Raw genomic sequence first — 20204 nt, forward strand, 5'->3', positions numbered from 1 at the left:
GGACCTACTTGTACATTGGGCTCTGTAGTAGATGCACGTGAAAGGGTGGCAGCGTACGTATTCGGTTGGTACCGAGTGGTTAGTGGCACTCCCGGGGCTCGCACTTGCTGACTTTTGAGCTCCCCCATCTCTTCCCGCAATCGTGACAATTAGGCTTCGAAGTTTTCTTGAGAATACTTACTTGTTTCAATCACATTTCGTAGTTGCGAAATCTCATTTGAAAGTGATCGGACTACGTCTAACAGTTCTGATACAATTGGTACCATACCAGTTTCAGATGGCGCTCCTCTGGCTGGTGCGCTGGCTCCCTGGCCCTGCTTACGGAGAGCGAACACGAGGTCCGCCCTGGATAGGTCGTCCCATCCTGGAATTCGGGCGTTTTTGCCGTGGAGACTGTGGCCACAGCCGCAAGCCCGGATAGACACAGCTATGGCCACCCGCATACCTGGATACTGGCCACTGGCGCAACCCCATGGCCCATAGCATAGACACAGCTAGCTATGCCTATGCCCTATGCATACGCCTGTGGCCACCCACTCAGACGTCACGTGACAGGTCAGGCGCCTACCACTGATTACCACCCTCGGCCAGGGACCAGGTCCAGGGTAAGTATACCAGTACAGCCTCGTGATCATGGTGATGTGGATAACGTGACTGTGATGTGAGTACAGTCACTCTCAAGTGAGTGAAGCCTCTCTCTGCCTAGAAGAAAAACTGCAGATCATCACCGCGGACAAGACAACACTATTATTATTATTATTATTATTACACAAAGGCACACAATGAAAACCTTGGCAAATTTATTCCGTTGTGACTCCGAGTTTCATGGCTGAACCAATCATCAGACAACGATAATGGAATAGGAGGCAGCGCTGGTATATCTAAGTGGAGAGAGGTGTGATAATATGATAGCGAGAGGAGTAATCGCGTGAATGTATACAGGGACGGGCTATTTCAGAGGCAGATGCAGTAGGCGCAGGTCTAGCACTAACAAGTACTAACACGCACACACATAGTAACACCCACACACACATACACACATGCACGCACACACTAACACACACATACACCCACCCACAACACCCTAACTTGCACATGGGCGCACGCACACACAGGACACCCACCCACCCACAACACCCTAAACTCGCACACGCACAAACACACGCACACACGCATCTACACACACCTATAGACACATGTCCACACGTATACACAGGCATCTGCGTTCGTATGACAAATCTAAGCGCACACAAACTCCTGCAATCACGCGTCAAAAAAACCCGCAGCGGTCATAGCTGTCTATGTAATAGGGGTGGCCAGCAGAAACTTGCGCTGGTGAGGGCATTTAGATACCAGCTCACTTCTCTTGTTTAGGGAGGTAGCTTTTGAAGCTTTCAGGATGTGGAACTTTTCGGTTAAGCATAGGCCACACTTCTTGCTGATGTTACTGTACGAAGGTGCTCTATCCTTGATCTCCCATCTGATGTCGAATCCGCGGTTCTCGTTTTTCAGATCCCAGATGTGCTTGGACAACTTAGTCGATGCGGCGTACTTTTCATGGCGGAAGTCCGAAGTGTGTTTGTTGTAGCGCTGCTTGAATGTGGTAGCAGTCATGCCGACGTAGGTCTTGACTTCGTTGGATGCTACATGCGCCTCGTACACGACGTCGGAAGACTGGCAGTCACCGTTGAGGGGGCACGACGCCTTGACCCGACAATTGCATGGCACAACTGGCGGTCGCGAGTGAAGTTTTGCAGCATTGTGCCCTTTGATAATCGACGCTACGTTCTTCATACAGCTGTAGCTTACTTTTGTTGTGTTCTTGTTAAACACCTTGTGTAGCGCCGACCCTTCAGGGAAGTGTTTCTTGACGAGGTATAGAAACTTTGCGCCAACGTTGGTTTTGACCGTGGTACTGTACGGCGGGTTAAACCAGATGACGTCGCGGCTGCGCCCTTTCTTCGCTTTTTTCTTCTTGTTGCTCGGTTCATCCTTGTATGTCATGGTTTTCGGGTTCGGGTCTCACCAGCGCAAGTTTCTGCTGGCCACCCCTATTACATAGACAGCTATGACCGCTGCGGGTTTTTTTGACGCGTGATTGCAGGAGTTTGTGTGCGCTTAGATTTGTCATACGAACGCAGATGCCTGTGTATACGTGTGGACATGTGTCTATAGGTGTGTGTAGATGCGTGTGTGCGTGTGTTTGTGCGTGTGCGAGTTTAGGGTGTTGTGGGTGGGTGGGTGTCCTGTGTGTGCGTGCGCCCATGTGCAAGTTAGGGTGTTGTGGGTGGGTGTATGTGTGTGTTAGTGTGTGCGTGCATGTGTGTATGTGTGTGTGGGTGTTACTATGTGTGTGCGTGTTAGTACTTGTTAGTGCTAGACCTGCGCCTACTGCATCTGCCTCTGAAATAGCCCGTCCCTGTATACATTCACGCGATTACTCCTCTCGCTATCATATTATCACACCTCTCTCCACTTAGATATACCAGCGCTGCCTCCTATTCCATTATCGTTGTCTGATGATTGGTTCAGCCATGAAACTCGGAGTCACAACGGAATAAATTTGCCAAGGTTTTCATTGTGTGCCTTTGTGTACGCCGCTCTGCCTGAATCAGGCATTGAGCACTCTTGCAGAACCAAAGCATATTGCCTCTGTGTATTATTATTATTATTATTATTATTAATGCAATGAATATAACTAAATGCGCACTCATATCACAACCATGGGGACGAATCATGTATTCCAGAACGTTTTCTTGTCACAATTATCAATGGAATTCGTGACTAAAGAGAATGATGAAACTACAATAGGATTTATACACTTGCAGTGGAACAGCGAGGATACAAGCATAGTAAGAAAAATAGCACAAACCTAGGAACAATTTGCACAGGTAATAAACTATAGGTGAGGTGAGAAATGATAGGAAATTCAGCAAGTGCAGTGTGACAATGTTCCACTGCAAGTGTATAAATCCTATTGTAGTTTCATCATTCTCTTTAGTCACGAATTCCATTAATAATTGTGACAAGAAAACGTTCTGGAATACATGATTCGTCCCCATGGTTGTGATATGAGTGCGCATTTAGTTATATTCATTGCATTATTAAGATTATTGTCTCCACGTCGCCTTTTTACATATTATTATTATTATTATTATTATTATTAAATTTTTGATAGGGCAATCCCCACAGGCCTAAGGCCTTTTGACAGGGTACCCTAAAAAATGAAGAACAGAATTACGGAAGGTATGCAAGGAAGAACTTGAGCGGACCTCCGCTGGGAGGGCATTCCAGCGGTCAGAGCCAAGGAAAGTGACAGAAAATAAACCATAGCGACGTTACTACTGAACAAGAGGAGTGAGCTTGTATCTAAATGCCGCCACGCCAACAAATAACTAATTCCTACTCAAAAGCCACAGTGCAGCCGTGACATAATCACAGGTGTGCAACCACCCCAATACACACATTCATATGCACACACACATACAGTCATGTACATGCACATACACACCTGCGTGCACTTGCAAAACAAACATACAGTGGACTGTGACACGATCTGAAGCGAGCACACCCACGTGAGCCTACATTTCTGTAGAGCCCTCCGCATCACCAATAACACTTTTTTTAAACAGTTCTGAAGGATTACCGTCACACCCTGGTCTGGCTGCTGTCTACAAATTCACACCTTCCGTTTCTATATTCACTAACAATCTATACTTTCTGCGCTAATACTGTAATAGCTCCCTCACCTAAGCAACCATCCACGCGGCCAGCATTGCCATATTTTCTGTGCTGAATCAGACACCAACCAGCCATCGCTAGGCTATGCTTTATATTGGCCAAGTCCCACTGAGCATGTAATAGTCGCCTGATGATTGCATTGAGCAAGAAACTCTGAGTTGCGACAACTCTGTAAACCTCCGTTGTGCCTTTTTGTGTGTAATAGTGCTCCACATTATTGTGTCGAGCCCTCTCCGCTGGCAGAAGGAAGTTTTCCTCCTTGTAATACCATGTACATGTAGGTAGCGACAACATCTCTACGGTCACATTGATTGATGGGAGACCTCCAGATCACATCCAATAATTGCAATGTCGGCATCCAAACAGCACAGAAACAGCTTGCACCTGCTCAAGCAGTACCATGCCCATGGTGTGTTCACATCCCGCAACATCAATACAGTAAAACCTGATGTAAGCGTCCTCTGGCTGGGTTTAGCGACCACCTGCTCTCAACGACCGTATGTCCATGCACCCACAGTTCTACACACAGTTTCGTGGAGACAGAAATGAAATCAAGGCATTAAAAAAAAGCAAATTGCGCATTCAATACACACACCATTCGCGCAGGTTAGATGTCCCTTGAACGTTTTCGTTGCCATGCCATCTCAATGACAATGGCCGGTTCAAGGAAACCTGGCCTGCGCAAATGGTGTGTGTATTGAATGCGCACCTAACTTGCTTTATTCACCGTGTGAAACATTTGAAACTTCCATACTACAAGAGTTTATAATACGTCCTTGGCTATCTGAATGATAAGACCAAGGCCATGATACTGCTGAAATGGCCGACCGTGAAATACATACATGCCAACCGTCCAGGGTTTCCCGGGACAGTCCAGGGAATAGGGTGTTTGTCCCGGGGTCCGGGGATATCATGTGAAAGTCCAGGGATTGAGATGGAACTTTTGAAATTGAATTTCTCCTATTTTATGACGCTTTTTCAGTGTTTTCTCGAACTTGTAGATCAGTTGTAAGTACACACAGCACGTAGTAGACAAAAAAACTGCAACGGATCGCCGGAAAAATGGTATCCGACAGAAAGTTTACTTGTGCAATTGCAGCTCAATGCAATGAGATCACTTCTGCTTGAGCAGCAGTCATGAAAATACATTTCGTAATGATGGATTCGCTAAAAAAATTGGTGTGCAGGGAAAACGGTCAAAATCAAGGGAATTCAGCCTCGTCATCGAGGGAACTCAAGCCTCCAGGCTGGCATGTATGGAAATATGGCACCCACAATTATACATGTATAATACTGGTGGTGACAGTCAATTTTTTCTTCAGACTTTTCCTGCTTGTCTCTTCCCCTCAAACCAGTTAATACTACATTGTATATGTATGCCTTGTTGGATTCTCGAATCGCAAAACAAATCAACTCGGCCAGCAATTAGCATCACCAACAAGAAGCACCAATCTAGATTTGTTGTTGTATTCTCTTCAACGATTTTACCTCGTTATGGGCGCAGGCTCGGCAGGCACGGTACGGGCTCAGCGGACCTCGTATCGGAGGGTGAAACGTCCTATTCCTGGCAAAACAAAATACTCGAATTATATATATTCGCACTTGAAGAGGATTTGCTCCAGTCAGTTGCTCGACAGTTTTCTACAAATGCAGAAATAGTCTTGCCAGCCTTGACCAGCCTCAAAATAATTATTTTGTCACTCGCATGCCAATACTTTGTGCGAATAGAGAAGGAATTATCAAGCAAATAGCAAAAAGAATCAAGTATGAGAGATATAGATCAAATCCGATAATCACAGTTCAAGACCAATAAAGGTTGGGATCTATCAATTTTGCACGCGATACCCTTTCGTTTCCTTATTGGAACTAATTACTTGCATATACATGTACATGTAATCCTAGACCAGTCAGTTGTGTTTCACTTCTCTTACACGGTATACTGATGCCATCCTTCTGTCTGACTTACTCTTCAGGTCAAGAGAGACAACTACGTGGGCTGATTTCAAGCAGTTTGTGAAAAGGAAAGGAAATACACATGATGGTCCCTGGCCGAATCCAGGGCTTCTTGAAGTCCACTGCAGTCCGTCCGTGACCACCATCGCGGCACCAATAGTGTGGTTGTTCGCCGGGAATGGTCACCCATATCAAGATGAAGCTCAACGTTGTGATAATCTGAATCACTCCAATACAGTCTAATTGGGCAGCATGCCTCAAGTTCCCTCTTCATCCTTGCCCAAGCTATACCCTACGGGTTTCTCGTGGCCACGATGCACTTCTGCCCAAGTAAGTGATAGAGACTTGGATACTGGGATGTGGTGACGTGTGCGGTTTCTAGAACATCCTGGTGGAGGCCGAGGGTGAACTCTCCACGCGGTTAATCTGAGCTTGATCTACGCTTAGTCTGAGCGTGCTCAGAACTTGAGATGGAAGAGCTGCGGGGAGACTGTGAGCAGTACCATGAGCGCGAACCCGCCAGCCACCAGCACGATCAGCAGATGTGCCGACCGAATTGGAATACGGAAGAGCTTCGCCTGCGCACAAACGGAGAGAGAGAGAAGGGAAGTTCTGAATAATCATCATCTCCAAAGATTATCCGAATATCTCAGCAAGGTCAAATCAACTGAGATCGTTGATTCTCCCTTGCGACCGGCTAGCAGTTTTAATGTAATTCCGCCTTTGGATAAAGATAAGAAACAGAAATAATGTGCCCGAAACCTAACAGAAATATCAAAAATGGTGCTGTGTTACCTGACGAACGCCATTACTTGGGCCTTATAAGCTTCCACTTCAGCACCAACATAGCAAAACATTTACTTGTCAGAAGCAATAACCTGGAGATTGAAGTAAGTTCTGTGTTCTTACCCGTAGCTGAAGAGAGGTTGTGAACATGAGGAATGTGTTCAGTTCATCCTGCCCGGTGTTCTGAAAGCCGAATGGTCGTGTAGCTACCTCCTGTCCAATCTTGCCCAGCGACCAGCAGGCCGTACTGAGGCGAGCAGCCTACAGGGACACATTGCACATGCACATGCACATGTGCGTGTATCAGTGTCCGGTACACAGTGAAACCTGTCTAAGACGACCGCTCAAGGGACCTTCAACGTGTGGTCTCCGTAACAAGGCGGTCTCCTTAGCAAGGGTCATTTTACTGGAAATAGCAGCCCTTGATCCTGGCTGCAGTGGCCTTCTCCGGGGACAGGTGGTCGCCTTACGTGAGTGGTCGCTGTGACAGGTTTTAATGTACATTTACGTGTCTGTACATGTCTGTACATAGTATTATGAACAACACAGTGCATTGCTGTACATCATGGCCAGCAATCAAGGACATCTGAGAGTTGTAATGTTTGTACTCCTCCGAGGTGTGATTTTTGGCGTGCTGGGCCAAGCACAAGGAAGCCATCTGCAAAAAAACTGCAGAAAATGGTTGTTGTTTGATCCTTTGGTGTAATCTTTGTTTCTAGTCGAAGCTAGTTGCTGTTTGGAGCAGAAACGCTGAAATTGACTATTTTCTGCATGTACTCATACATGTACTCATGTACTCAGGCATGCAGTCTCACTCGTATTTTAGCTATTTTTCTGGAATGGATGCTGCTCTGCGCCCCTTGGTGAACATTTCCTGCGCTCGTGGAGCAGCTGAAAAGGACCACTGGTATGTCTGGTTCCTGGTTTGAAAGTGGAGAGTCGACTTTTGTGCCTTGAAAAAGGAGTAGAGAGCGATAAAGGTACGTCTGTGGCTGATTTTTGATTGCTCCTCGTACATTTGTGATCGTGATAGAAATTCTCAGACCAAAGTCAGACCAAAGTCAGCGCGATGATGGTCGTACAGTTTTCTTGTGAATTTTTTAGTTGTTTCATCTCGTATGTATGTCAGTATCGTGATGGTGAAGTGGAGAGGGTGATTTTCTTCCTCTAGGCTTCGTTCGGCCGACTTTGCTTCGTCCTCGTTGAAAAGTGATCCTGAAAAAAAGGTCGATTCGCAAAATTATGTTGATTTTCAATGTACGAGATGACATGCGATTGCTGGCTATGTAGTATTATGAACAACACAGTGCATTGCTGTACATAGTATTATGAACAACACAGTGCATTGCTGTACATAGTATTATGAACAACACAGTGCATTGCTGTACATAGTATTATGAACAACACAGTGCATTGCTGCACAGCGCACTTCAGTAAGGGTACTTCGTTACAAATGAAAAATATTGCATTTCTATTGAAAGCGGGGACCTGCACGTGACGATGATGCGGAGCGCAGTCAGTAAGCTATCATTGGATAACAAGAATCCACACATACACACACCACACACACACACACACCACACACACACACACACACACACACACACACACACACACACACACACACACACACACACACACACACACACACAGATGGACAAACAGACGGAGGTACAGACGGACGGACATGCAGACAGGGCGACACACAAATTCTCACCTGAACAAGCGGGATCATGAACATAATCAACCACAGGATCAAACTGATGATGGTGGCAGAGAAGAGAGTGTCATTAACCAAGTCACTATCCCTACTGTTGTTCTGGCTTACTGCAGACTGCACACCTTCACACACGAACAACACAGGAGCAGAATAAAATGAACCATTGAAAAGTCTTTTCATGGAATTTGTACACACAACTTGAAACACACACACACGCACACGTGCGCACACACACACACAGAAGCCGGTGCGGAAGCAAAGAGTGTTCACCAGATTTTTCTACAAACCCTCATACTCCTGAGGGCCAGTGAGGTAGGAGTGGTGGCGGTATCGATAGACAGGGTGTGCCAAACAGAATTTGGAGAATGCTCTCAATGGTGAAAAAGGAGGCATGGTGAATCAAGTCACGAAGAGAGGAACAAAAGGGCCACATACAAGAGAGTTGGGAATACATAACCGACTGCAGCTGTGTAGAAAGCTGTCTCTGCCATGAAGAGCTATCGCCGTAGAACCCTTAGCAGACACCTCTCAACAAAGGACACCTCTCAACAAAGGACACCTCTCAACAAAGGACACCTCCCAACAAAGGACACCGCTCAACAAAGGACACCTCTCAACAAGGGACGCCTCCACATTTAGTACACCGTGACTTGTCCAGTCCCAATCAGTTTTCCAATCAAGTGATACTTCAAGCCACCCTTCAAGGCAACAGGTCATCTACTGGACAGTGGACACACAGGTGTGATCCTTACGGTGTACCTGAACTGAAGGAATTGTTGAAGACTTCCTATCTCTTAGAACTAACTGGGAGGCCACGGTTTCTCTTCTTGAAATTTAGATGTGAGAGCTAACCACCTATTCCCACTGTCAATGAAAGATCCCACTACAACAATAATAGCTCAGTGCGGCTTCTCACCGATGACAATAGCTGCTCCGAAATTGAACATCAGCAGTGACACGGCAGTGGCCACGCTCTCGTTGATGTACTTGAGATATTTCTGAGCCGTCATAATCTCCTGCGGTTCACAGATAGAACGGCACGGTTAATTAACAGTCAGGTCAATGCTAACACATGTTAAACAGCACATCCAAACTCGACCAGTGGGAGAAGAAAATCAGTAATCAGGAGCTGCATCTGTAGAACTGTGTACAGCATTTTCTGTCAAATCAGCATATCGATGTTGCTCCGAGCCAATTTGGCGAGCTCCCCTTGGACTATTCTATGTGTCGCAACCCAGCAATTCGGACTAGGCCATGGGCCTGTGAGCCCTTACCAGTCATCGTGACAGCAACATAGTATAGTGTACCAGTCATCCACCACACATAACATGTCAGATACATGTAACCAACTGGGAAAGTACAACATGTTATACAGTGGAACTTGTCCAGGGCGACCGTTCAAGGCACCTTTGAAATGTGGTCGCTGTGTACAGGTGGTCTTCTTATCCAGGGTCATTTGACTGGAGGTAGCATGCCTTGGTCCTGGTTGTAGTGGTCCCCTGGTACAGGTGGCCGCCTTATCCGAGTGGTGGCATTGACAGGTTTTACTGTTATTCATGTATCCCATGGTACTGTACCAAATCATGAGAGCGTGATGAACACTAAAAACCTCCCTTATTTACTCTTGGCGAGACCCGCGTGTAAACCGAGTGGGTATATTTTCGAACCGAGTAAACCAAGCGGGGTCTATTTTTGACCCCAGCGGGGTATTTCACTCTATATGCCCCGCTCAGATCGGATGCTGATTGGCTGGAACCATGGTTACCTACCATACAATAGGATTACCATGAATAGTACTGGCGCACCATGCCAAAAGCCGTGATACTGTAATTTCACAAATTGTCGGTGCACTTTTATTTTCCGTACTTTCGGTGCGTCTGTTTCATACCTAAAATTTCAATACACCGAACGATCACTAACACACATAATCCAATACTGGCAATAGGGAACTGCTGCTCTGTACCGAACATTTCTGTTCACCTAACCTAGCCTGTTGCGTTCATACCGAAAATATTGAGCACCGAAAATTTCTGAAATTAGAGTACTTTCAATTGTAATGTAATCACCATGTCCCCTTATAGTCTGCTGAACTTACGCGCATAACTTCCTGCAGTGAAGCAACCTTCTGCAACGCTCGTGTGCTCATGCTACGCATCATGATAATCAAGAGCTCGCAGTGAGTGGCATAGTTGATGACAATGGCAGCGTACACAATGTCCAGTGCGATGAAGCCGATCAGCATCAGAACGATCAGGCTCACTTGACCAGCTGACGTCCTGTGAAAGGGAGAAGTCAGGTGTGCAGTCCGGCGCAAATACACACACACACACACACACACACATGCGTGCACGTACACACACACAGTTACATACACACACAGTCACACACACACACACACACACACACAGTCACACACACACACACACACACACACACACACACACACACACACACATACACACACACACACACACACACACACACACACATGTGCGTGCACACACCGTGATACACACAGATAACGGTTACATGTGTGCATGCACGCGTATGCGTGCATTACACCCACACTTGTACTTGTACTTGCTCACTGCCAGAAACTGGTTCCATGGGTCTCCCCTGGGGAAATGGGAGAGAGATCTGAAGAAACCTCGGAAAAATAACTCAATTGGCTATAGAACCGCCCGGCGACTGAATATCCCAAAATCCCCAACCTTCGGTGGACTTTAAAAACGTGGCCCCACTTATGGGCTCACCGCACCGCAGTAAGTCGGTGAGGACAATGTGCAGAAAAGGATTGACGGCATCCGTCCCAGGACCCAACTGCATTTACCCCTGCCCCCAGTGAAGGCACGCATGTTTTGCGAGCAGTTACAACGAGTACGGATTACTAAAGAATATAGAGCAATTCACACAGCCAATCCAAACGAAAAAGGTACGAAACCTCTAGAGCCAGAGCCCCACCTGATATGAGCCCCACCCGATCTTGGGAGACAACATGTCACATTCAACTTTGTACTTGTTTGTATGAAGATGTATGTCAGGGCTACAATAGGCCATCGGGGCAGGTTTGGCCTGGTCAGTTTGGGGTATGAAATACATGTATACACGGCAAGCCTGCTGCCTTGAAACACATACTTGTACACTCACCTGACATTCATCCAGGTGAACGATATGATGACGTTGTCGATATCGTGATCCGTGGCAATGCCCACTACGTGAATGACTTGCGACAAGAGGGACAGCACTACCCAGAGGATGTTGAAACGCAGCATGTACCTGCAGGGTTAGGAGGGTGCGGGCATGAAGAACAGCACAATCATGTCCACCGGCTTGCCAACAGTGCAGTGCTTTTTTTTTTTAATTTTGCAAGGATCACAGTTCGCAGGTAAAGACAAAAAATTGCAGAGTGGGAGCATTGTGATGGTGAGGCTTTTTGCCCTCAGCTGACCAGAGGCTGGATAGGTTAGAGTGGCAGGAGGGGGGAGGTGGGCATCGAAACACTACACCGTCCATTCACAAGCAGTGCCATGCTGGACAGGTTAGAGTAGACTCCCGTCAACTTCGCGAATAATGACCCCCGATCGATCGTGCATGAGAAAGGTGACGTTAATTGTGAGGTAGATGTTATGTAAGCTGTAGCCAGTGCCGGGTAATGTAGTCGGCACTGAGACTGAGACAAGCTAGATGGGCCGCTTCATCACAACAACCTTCTTTACTCACTGCATGCAACTGGAGGCCCCAGTACTGGTGTGGATTTCAACATAATTATTATAAAGAAAGTGTATGTGGAGGAAGAGGAGGAGGAGGAGGACAAGGATAACAGCAATGCTCACAACTGATCTCCAATCCTCACCTAAGCTCCAGTTCAGTATTTTTGGCAGGTGAAATGATCCACATGTCCACGAAATAAGTGAAACAACTATAGCTTACCCCACCACTAACCACCTTACGGAGAGCCGGGCACAGCCTGACAAGTAAGAACAGTGGAACCAGGCGCGTGCCCCGTATGGGTTCCTGGGTGCCCGGAACCCCCCTTTTTTCGCTCAAAATGCAGGATTTTGCTTCATTTTTGGTAATTTTTCCCGGGGGAGGCCCCGGAACCCCCTCGAAGGGCACCGGCGCATGCGCCTGGGAACTTACATCACACAGCTACCCGACTCAACTCACCTCAAACGTGTTATAAGTCTGTCCTGAGACATGTATCCTGATTGACCGACGGACGATTGCAGAAACACCTGAATAGTCATGCACAGTGTAGCAATCACATTACGACATCATCATGACATCGTTGACAAAGAAGACCAGCTTGGGACTGAGCCGGGAAAGCACAATGAACCGTGCAGTAATGGACGTACTTCAACACGTAATGCATGTCTACTGCTGCATCCAATCTAAACGGGAGTTTCTTCCCCCAATAACAAAGTAGCGAAGAGATAAGGTAACGTTATAAGAGAGGGAAGAGGTGTATGTGACTTGTGTGTGCGACTGTGCGTGCACATGATCGTGTGGAAAGGACCAAAGCATACTTCTCTTTCACGAGAAGCATACTGTGTACCCGGGTCCAGCATGCTGGGATTCGCGCAATGGGATATAGAGTATTGTTTCCAGAACCCTGCATACTGCTTTGCAGCCACTCAAGGTTGGACATAGGGTACTGGTGTCTCGGCTAGAAACTTAGAAAGTACGTTTTTTGTGGGTTTTTTTACTTTGCAAAGTCAAACGGGATCATTGCCCAATAACATGGCAGTGAAGGGTGGGGTGACATAACATAATAATTATCTGTCGTAATCAAATGTGTCCTATGTCCTTTCGGGGCACATGGTACCGTCACTTGATATCAACCTTACTCTTTCCATTAGTGTGACCAGGTTTTCGCTCTGCTGGTAGCGGAATAGGTAGAAGGCGTAGATGTAGGCGGCTGAATGCAGAACGTCGGGTATCAGGTAGCTGCCGATAGCGTTCGAGTAGCACTCAATTGTACCGTTTGCCAGGAGAACCTACCACATGACGGGGCACACATCCATAATGATACTACAGTCACGAGACAGGGTATGTAAACATGTTTCATGACAGTGGGCTGCAGGGCATACAGGTGCAGTTTAGGTGCAAGATCATATTTGGTCTGAGAGTACTGCCGGTTGCCGAAGAACTGGGAGGGGGGGGGGGGGGGGCAGCCTCCTAGCCTAGACCGTTCTTACTTCCATGTATTACAGCCTATGCACAGTTGAGTCACCGTGTATACATAGGTATGCTGTGCTGGGTGAAATTCTACCCTGGCCGTTCTTCGCCCCCCCCCCCCAGTACTGTACACCTAGACTGCAGCCAGTGCATGCTACCACCGTGACACTTGGTTCTATGTAACTATTCTATAGAACAAAGTGTAAGGTTGTAGCATACCTTTCTGCAACCTTTCACCTGTAAACAGTCACAAATTGATCGTTTCGGTTTACAGTCAAAACCCTGAAAAGACCGTTTGGTCCGTGAACTCCACGTACCACCAGTCAACCCAGCTCAGCAGGCTCGAACAGTACGTGCTACGCGGTACATCTGACATTCCGTGCCGCTCTTCTCGTACGGCATAGCCAAAGGTATGTGGTACCCAAAGTACGTCTTGTGTGCTACACCCGCCCTGCAATCAAGTGTGCCAATTTTTTGTCAGCTGCAAAAGTCCGGCTTACACACCAGTACGTACTACACACCAGTACGTACTACACACCAGTACGTACTACACACCAGTACGTACTACACACCAGTACGTACTAAGCAGTCTTGACTGTACATAGGATAAGTGGGTGGGCAAGAGGCAGAACATTCCGTCTATCCTAAATGCAAACATTATATAAAAAACATTAATTATTGCTTTCTATCTGCATTCGCCACCTTTTCATTGGGCAGATCTGCCCGTTTGGTTTGCGAATTAAAATAAACAAAACAACAACAACAACAACAACAACAAACACCGATAATTGCTCACAACCGAAGCTGTAGCGACCACTCACCGCATCTCGCCTGAAACAAGCCGCAAACTGCACGACGTACGCAAAGAGAATGAGACACACTGCCAGAAGTGGATACAGAGTGTTGATAGCCTTGACGACTTTCCGCGTCCCGTTGTCGGGAATGATGGGAAACCACCCAAGCTGATGATCAGAGACACAAGAGCAAATTCACACACGAATATTCAACCAACGTAATCGAGATTTTCCACATCATGTGGTAACTTACAATAGAGTTTCTTATACTGTAAAAGCCATATATATATATATATATATATATATATAGAACGAAACAGCATGCTGTCCGCAGATTGAGTATTTCGCTCCTGCTCTTGTAGCAGTTGAGCACTCTTGCGTGGGGTAGTGCCTTTGCTGTTTGCGTTATGCAGAGCTCACTGACTTGTCAGTTTGAGCACTCTGGCAAGGTACGTTCGGGCCTGATTGGAAATTTTTATTTCCATTGCTATCAGGTTCGGCCTCATTTTCTCTGTGCTGCGCTGATGAGTTCAAAAAGAACGAAACAGCATGCTGTCCGCAGATTGAGTATATATATATATATATATAACGAAGTGCTAACTCTAACGAGTTAACGAGGAGAAATCTGTCGTTAAAATAGAAATCGTTATACAGAAATCGATACATAGACTGTCCTATTGAGCATTGAGAATGAGTGAGAATCGTTACCTTTGGTACATATAAACTAGTCAATTTTGGGAAATCGTTATATATGCGCCTCGTTAGAATAATGGCTTTTACAGTACCATTTCGTGAGTGGGCACTACAGAACTACAGTAAGTATCGTTTATAAAGTGACCGGATATAATGATATACCGGTTATAGTGATAGAACACGTCAAAATCAAAATCAAATCTGAAAAAATACAGCTAAAATATCACTATATACACTATTATCGGCTATACCGATATATCGCTTATTGTGATGGCCTTCAGGAAGCAAACCATATCAAATGTACAGGAAAATATCGCATATAATGATCAAGAGTGATCTTTCTGCATGCTCTTGTCCGTTTCTGGCTGTGTTGCCTCTCACGATGATGTTGCCAACTCACGGACACAGCCACTCATGTCTATTTCTGGCTCTACGCAACTCGTTGGACACCGAGTAGATCTACGATCTACGTGAGCACGGATCCAGCTCAGGCTTTTTTTGGAGAACACGCTGAAGAAGCAGCCATGCCACATCAAGAGTCCATAACCCAAGAGTATGCAACTGTGATCATGGGTGCATGCGTGGCGCGCTGCCTTCATTACGTAACTTGCCTTCATCACGCTCTGAAAGCATGCATTAAAACCCACAATGTCTCGTCCGAGCCCATCCGTTTTTGCTCGATTTGTTCCAGTACCTACGCGATCTCTAAATTTTGGCGCGTGAACTTCAGTTCCGTACGAAAGTTCATTTCAAACCAGAGGGAAAATGCGGTGTTTGATTTTCCGCAGTGCGCGGACTGCAGCTGAATGATGTAATGAAGGCAGCGCGCCGCGCGGTTGGCCCATAGAAAAGAGATCACAGTTGCATACTCTTGGGTTATGGACTCTTGGCCACATGATGTATCGAAGTTCTAGTACATGTACAGTCTGTACTCGTACTGCACTGCCATGCACTGCTCTGTGTCATGGATGCACCGGTACACAGTCCGCGGAGCATGCATGCACTTTCAGCATGCTTTTTCCAGCGTGTACGCATCATTTCATGTGCAGTCATGTGCCATGTGTCGGTCAAACATGCAAATCGGCTATAGTGATGCACCGGATATAGTGATACATTTTCGAAAATCAAAGGGGCACGTTATATCCGATATTTACTGTATACGCAAGTGAAGCCGCCATTGCTCCAGCACAGGTGCTGAGAGAATAGGACAAATCTTAATCGGATCAGCATATAGACATGCAGGCAGATGCACGCAAAATCCAGTAACATAGAGACCCCCCCCCCCCCCAACACACACACACACACATGCAAAACGCACACACACACGCGCACGCGCAAAACGCGCGCACACACACACACACGCACGCGCAAAACGCGCACACACACACACACATGAATATGCACACAAACAAACACACACACACACATACACAAGCACACATACACACGCACACAAACACACACACACGCACACATTTCAACAAACACACACATATACACACACACACACACACACATACACACATACACGTGCACAAACACGTGCACAAACATACCAGGGAGAGAAGCGTCAGGTACGGTTTGACAACAGTGCTCTTGCACTTCTGCAAAGCCAGCGTTGTCGGACTGGTGGGTCGCTCTCCATCGTCCTCCTGCCGCAGTGGAATACAAACCAGATAGACAAGAACATGCAAGCATAGGAGTTCTCTGAAGCATTACCATTATCAACTTACAAATTGGAGGTGTGTCCGGGAGCCGAGGAAGTTCGATATCGCAAAGTATCTGCAGCAATTTTTGACTGGTCCGGTCATACCATACCATTTCATACTTTCCGAATGATAATTATGGCAGGTACGCATGAAACGTTGTTTTTTCCTGTCCACCCAAACTTTTTTCTACGCATCACCCCTTAGCAGTGAACACACGTTGGTGGCCAAAAGGTTGGTCCGGCCATGGCCTGACCAACCGGACCGGTTCCGCCGGGCCTGTGTCTTGAGTCGGCTAACCGGGGAGACTAAAACAACAATGGCCTGACGACAGCACAAGAAGAACAGTTTTACCATGCACGGTGACATATCAGTGTGGGCCACGTGTGACTTAGCCACCTAAGTACTTTGTGCTTGTGTTAGCCATGGTAGCGCTAACAGGACTAGCTAGCCCAGACCAAGCACTGCTTGTAATTAATTGTAATACATGAATGCCTAATGAATGGCTAAAGAATGGGCACTCGTGGCGGGGGGGGGGGGGGGGGGCAATGGAAGAAGAAGGCGCAAAAACGTATGCACCAACGAATCGCACCAAGTTAACTTCATTCGATTGTGAGTCGCAAGATAATTCAGTTGGAGAGATGATGTTTGCACTCCTACTGCTGATGAAGGCAATCCACTATACTTACTGGACACAATTATATCATTATCTTGCCTTCCCCGACTGATCCTTTGAAATTATATTGCTGCTGAGTTTATGTACGAACTAGGCAATGCCTTAGCTCACAAACCATTCTCCCTACAGAGGTTATGCGAATGATTTCTCAGCGGGTTGTCTGATAAGCGCTAAGCATACAGCACGAGTCAGCGGATTCGCTTATGGGCACAATACATGGATATGCAGCGTACCGCAGCGTGAGCCGCTAGCGCTAGTGCATCGCTGTGCCGCAACTTCGCCAAAGCACCTCAACCAATGATGTCATCGCACAAACTCTATACTGGATTGGGCGTATGCATGGTCCACAGCAGGGAGTCGTACTCAAAATAGGGAGGTGACACGGCACAGAAATCCGTGTCACAGGGGTTGACTCGCACCCGTGACCCCTCGTTGTTATTTTTGGAATAGTTCAGTCCAGTCCAGTCCGAAAGGTCATACTCGGATCGACTCGCCTTCTGTACTTCACCTCCAAGCGTGCAACGCAAGACCCGCAAAGTATGATTTTTCTGTGGGGAACGATTTTGCCATTGATCAAGTTTTTATAGGAGTGCTCAAGCATACTACGATTGCTGAGACGTCCCGAGCACGCTTGTTCAGGTTCTCTATTTTTGACGAGCCGGTCCTACAGCCCCCTACATTGTATCTAACGACGTAGGAGCTGACAATGATGATTATGTAAGAGGATTTCCCTGGAAATAATGATGATGGTGGTGTGACTGCTGCAGGAAAAATGCTGGCTGTTTATGACAGTATGACTAGATGTACAATGTAGCTCTCTTGTATGGTACTTAACCCCTGCTATAAATGTGTTGTTTAGGAAGACTGGTGTATTGTGCAAGTCATAAAGAAGAAATGGGGCAGATACACGACTTACAATTTTCAAAAACCAGCTTCGTGTTATGTCTAATTTGTGTCAAAATTGTAATATTTAGACATGACAATATCATTGGCTGTACTTCTCTAATATGGTACATAACCCCTGCTATAAATGTGTTATTTAGGCAGACTGGACCATTGTGCAAGTCATAAAGAAGAAATGGGGCAGATTGACGACTTACATTTTTCAAAACTTGGCTTCGTGTTATGTGTAATTTGTGTCAAAATTGTAGTATTTCAACATGACAATATCACTGGCTGTACTTCTCTTATATGGTACTTAACCCCTGCTAGAAATGTGTTGTTTAGGAAGACTGGTGTATTGTGCAAGTCATAAAGAAGAAATGGGGCAGATACACGACTTACAATTTTCAAAAACCAGCTTCGTGTTATGTGCAATTTGGGTCAATTTTTAGTATTCGGATTAACCTAGGATACGACTCTGAACAGTTCTGAACAGTTACCGTAACACTACACGCTGTCTCATAACTGCTGCTGTTGCCATCACTGCTATCAAGTAGTTCGGACATGGCAGGAGGTAAACAAATTGCTGGTAGTCTTTCAAAGAATACTGGCGAGTGATGGGCTGTAAACGAAATGTGCTGCCTCAATAATTTCAAAAACTAGACACCCATGCTGCACGCTTGGAGGTGAAGTACAGAAGGCGAGTCAATCCGAGTATGATCTTTCGGATTGGACTGGACTGAACTATTCCAAAAATAACAACGAGGGGTCACGGGTGCGAGTCAACCCCTGTGACACGGATTTCTGTGCCGTGTCACCTCCCTAGTTTGAGTACGACTCCCTGGTCCACAGTCAAAGTTTCCAGATTGTGGGCCATAATAACCATGACAGACGTCATGTGGCTAGTAGTTTTTTATATACAACCCAACAGTACGTTGTACGTGAAATATAAACCGACATACAAACCGCCGAGGTTTGTATGATGGTTTATATTTCACGTACAAGCGTACTAGTGGGATGTATGATACTTATGCTGACCTTCATACAAACTGACAGTCAACTTTTTCCTGTTTCTAAAAAGGAGTTTGTGTGGTGGTGGTATATATGGGGTTTGTATGAGGTATGAGGTTTATATGCCCAGTATAAACCGCCAGCATGATGGGCAAGTAGTTGACTGGAAGTTAGTTTGTATGAAAGGTCAGCATAATTACGCATACAGTCTTGCTTGCTGCACATGCACAGTCATGTAAATCTACTCACCATAATGTTGACGTATTCTCCCGACACTGTAGTTGAGTCGGGATCCAAATGAAACTGTATGCCTCCCAGACCTGGCGGGACGTTGTACTCGCGCGAGGAATAGAATTCCGAACCGAACTGAGTATTCTCACTCGCAGACGACAGGGTGTGCTGCACCGTCGAATCCACCTCGCCAACCGACCCGTACTCGTCAGTGACCAGGTGATTGGTGTGTTTCATTCGCATCGAGTCCTGAAGCAGTGGCTCGCGAGCTGCCGCCGCAGCACTGCCGGTACTCATTCCGTCGTCGTCAATCAGTCGACTGGTGCGCTGCAGGCTGGAACCCAGTATGCTGCCACCTCCACTGCTGCCATTTCGTTTACCCTTCGATCCAGCGCTACTGATCGACACAACCGAGGACAAACTGCTCACGGCAGCGGCGGCAAAGTTGGCATCTTCGTCCGTCATCCCCCTCGTCGCCTTGATCCTTCTGGCTTACCACCAAGTACCGATGATCTAGCCACGGGGTCACGCACGGTTTGGCTGCACTACACCAGGGCAGGAGTAGCCGGTATGTAGACGTGGCGTATTATTGCTTATTTCGCGGTCAGAGGTAGCAATAGCAGCACCGCCGCTCGAGTGGAGAAATTCAACGCTAGAATTATTAGAAAGGCTGATCAGCGGCGATAGTATGAAAGAGCTGACACGAGCGATGAACAGCAACACTGCCAACGCTCAACAGCGAGTAGAGAATGCCGCGTAGTGAAGGTGATTATCGATAGTACACGACCTAGCCCTGACGATAGATCGCGCGTGGCCAGCGCCGCTTGCAAGCG

General features: G+C 46.6%; 1 protein-coding gene across 1 annotated transcript; it reads right to left on the minus strand.

The window, feature by feature from the left end:
- Nucleotides 1–5282: 5282 nt before the first annotated feature.
- Nucleotides 5283–20104, minus strand: LOC135817789 (uncharacterized). The gene is made up of 11 exons (XM_065331030.1): nt 19390–20104; nt 16422–16517; nt 14200–14340; nt 13048–13197; nt 12368–12435; nt 11348–11476; nt 10296–10476; nt 9117–9216; nt 8198–8322; nt 6604–6741; nt 5283–6272 (listed from the first exon to the last, which is right to left on the minus strand). Exons 1-11 carry the CDS (start codon nt 19834–19836, stop codon nt 6153–6155), a joined length of 1695 nt encoding a protein of 564 aa, XP_065187102.1. The 5' UTR covers nt 19837–20104; the 3' UTR covers nt 5283–6152.
- Nucleotides 20105–20204: the final 100 nt, after the last annotated feature.

The sequence above is a fragment of the Sycon ciliatum genome, chromosome 5, assembly GCF_964019385.1.
Source record: "Sycon ciliatum chromosome 5, ocSycCili1.1, whole genome shotgun sequence".
Taxonomy (NCBI): domain Eukaryota; kingdom Metazoa; phylum Porifera; class Calcarea; order Leucosolenida; family Sycettidae; genus Sycon; species Sycon ciliatum.

Bases quoted from the DNA above. Each gene is read 5' to 3' on its own strand.
- LOC135817789 (XM_065331030.1), bottom strand. From the start codon at position 19,836: ATGACGGACGAAGATGCCAACTTTGCCGCCGCTGCCGTGAGCAGTTTG. The intron at 11,477-12,367 runs GTGAGTTGAGTC...CTAACCCTGCAG, and splicing joins AGACTTATAACACGTTTGAG to GTACATGCTGCGTTTCAACA. The intron at 10,477-11,347 runs GTGAGTGTACAA...TCCCTTTCACAG, and splicing joins TTCACCTGGATGAATGTCAG to GACGTCAGCTGGTCAAGTGA.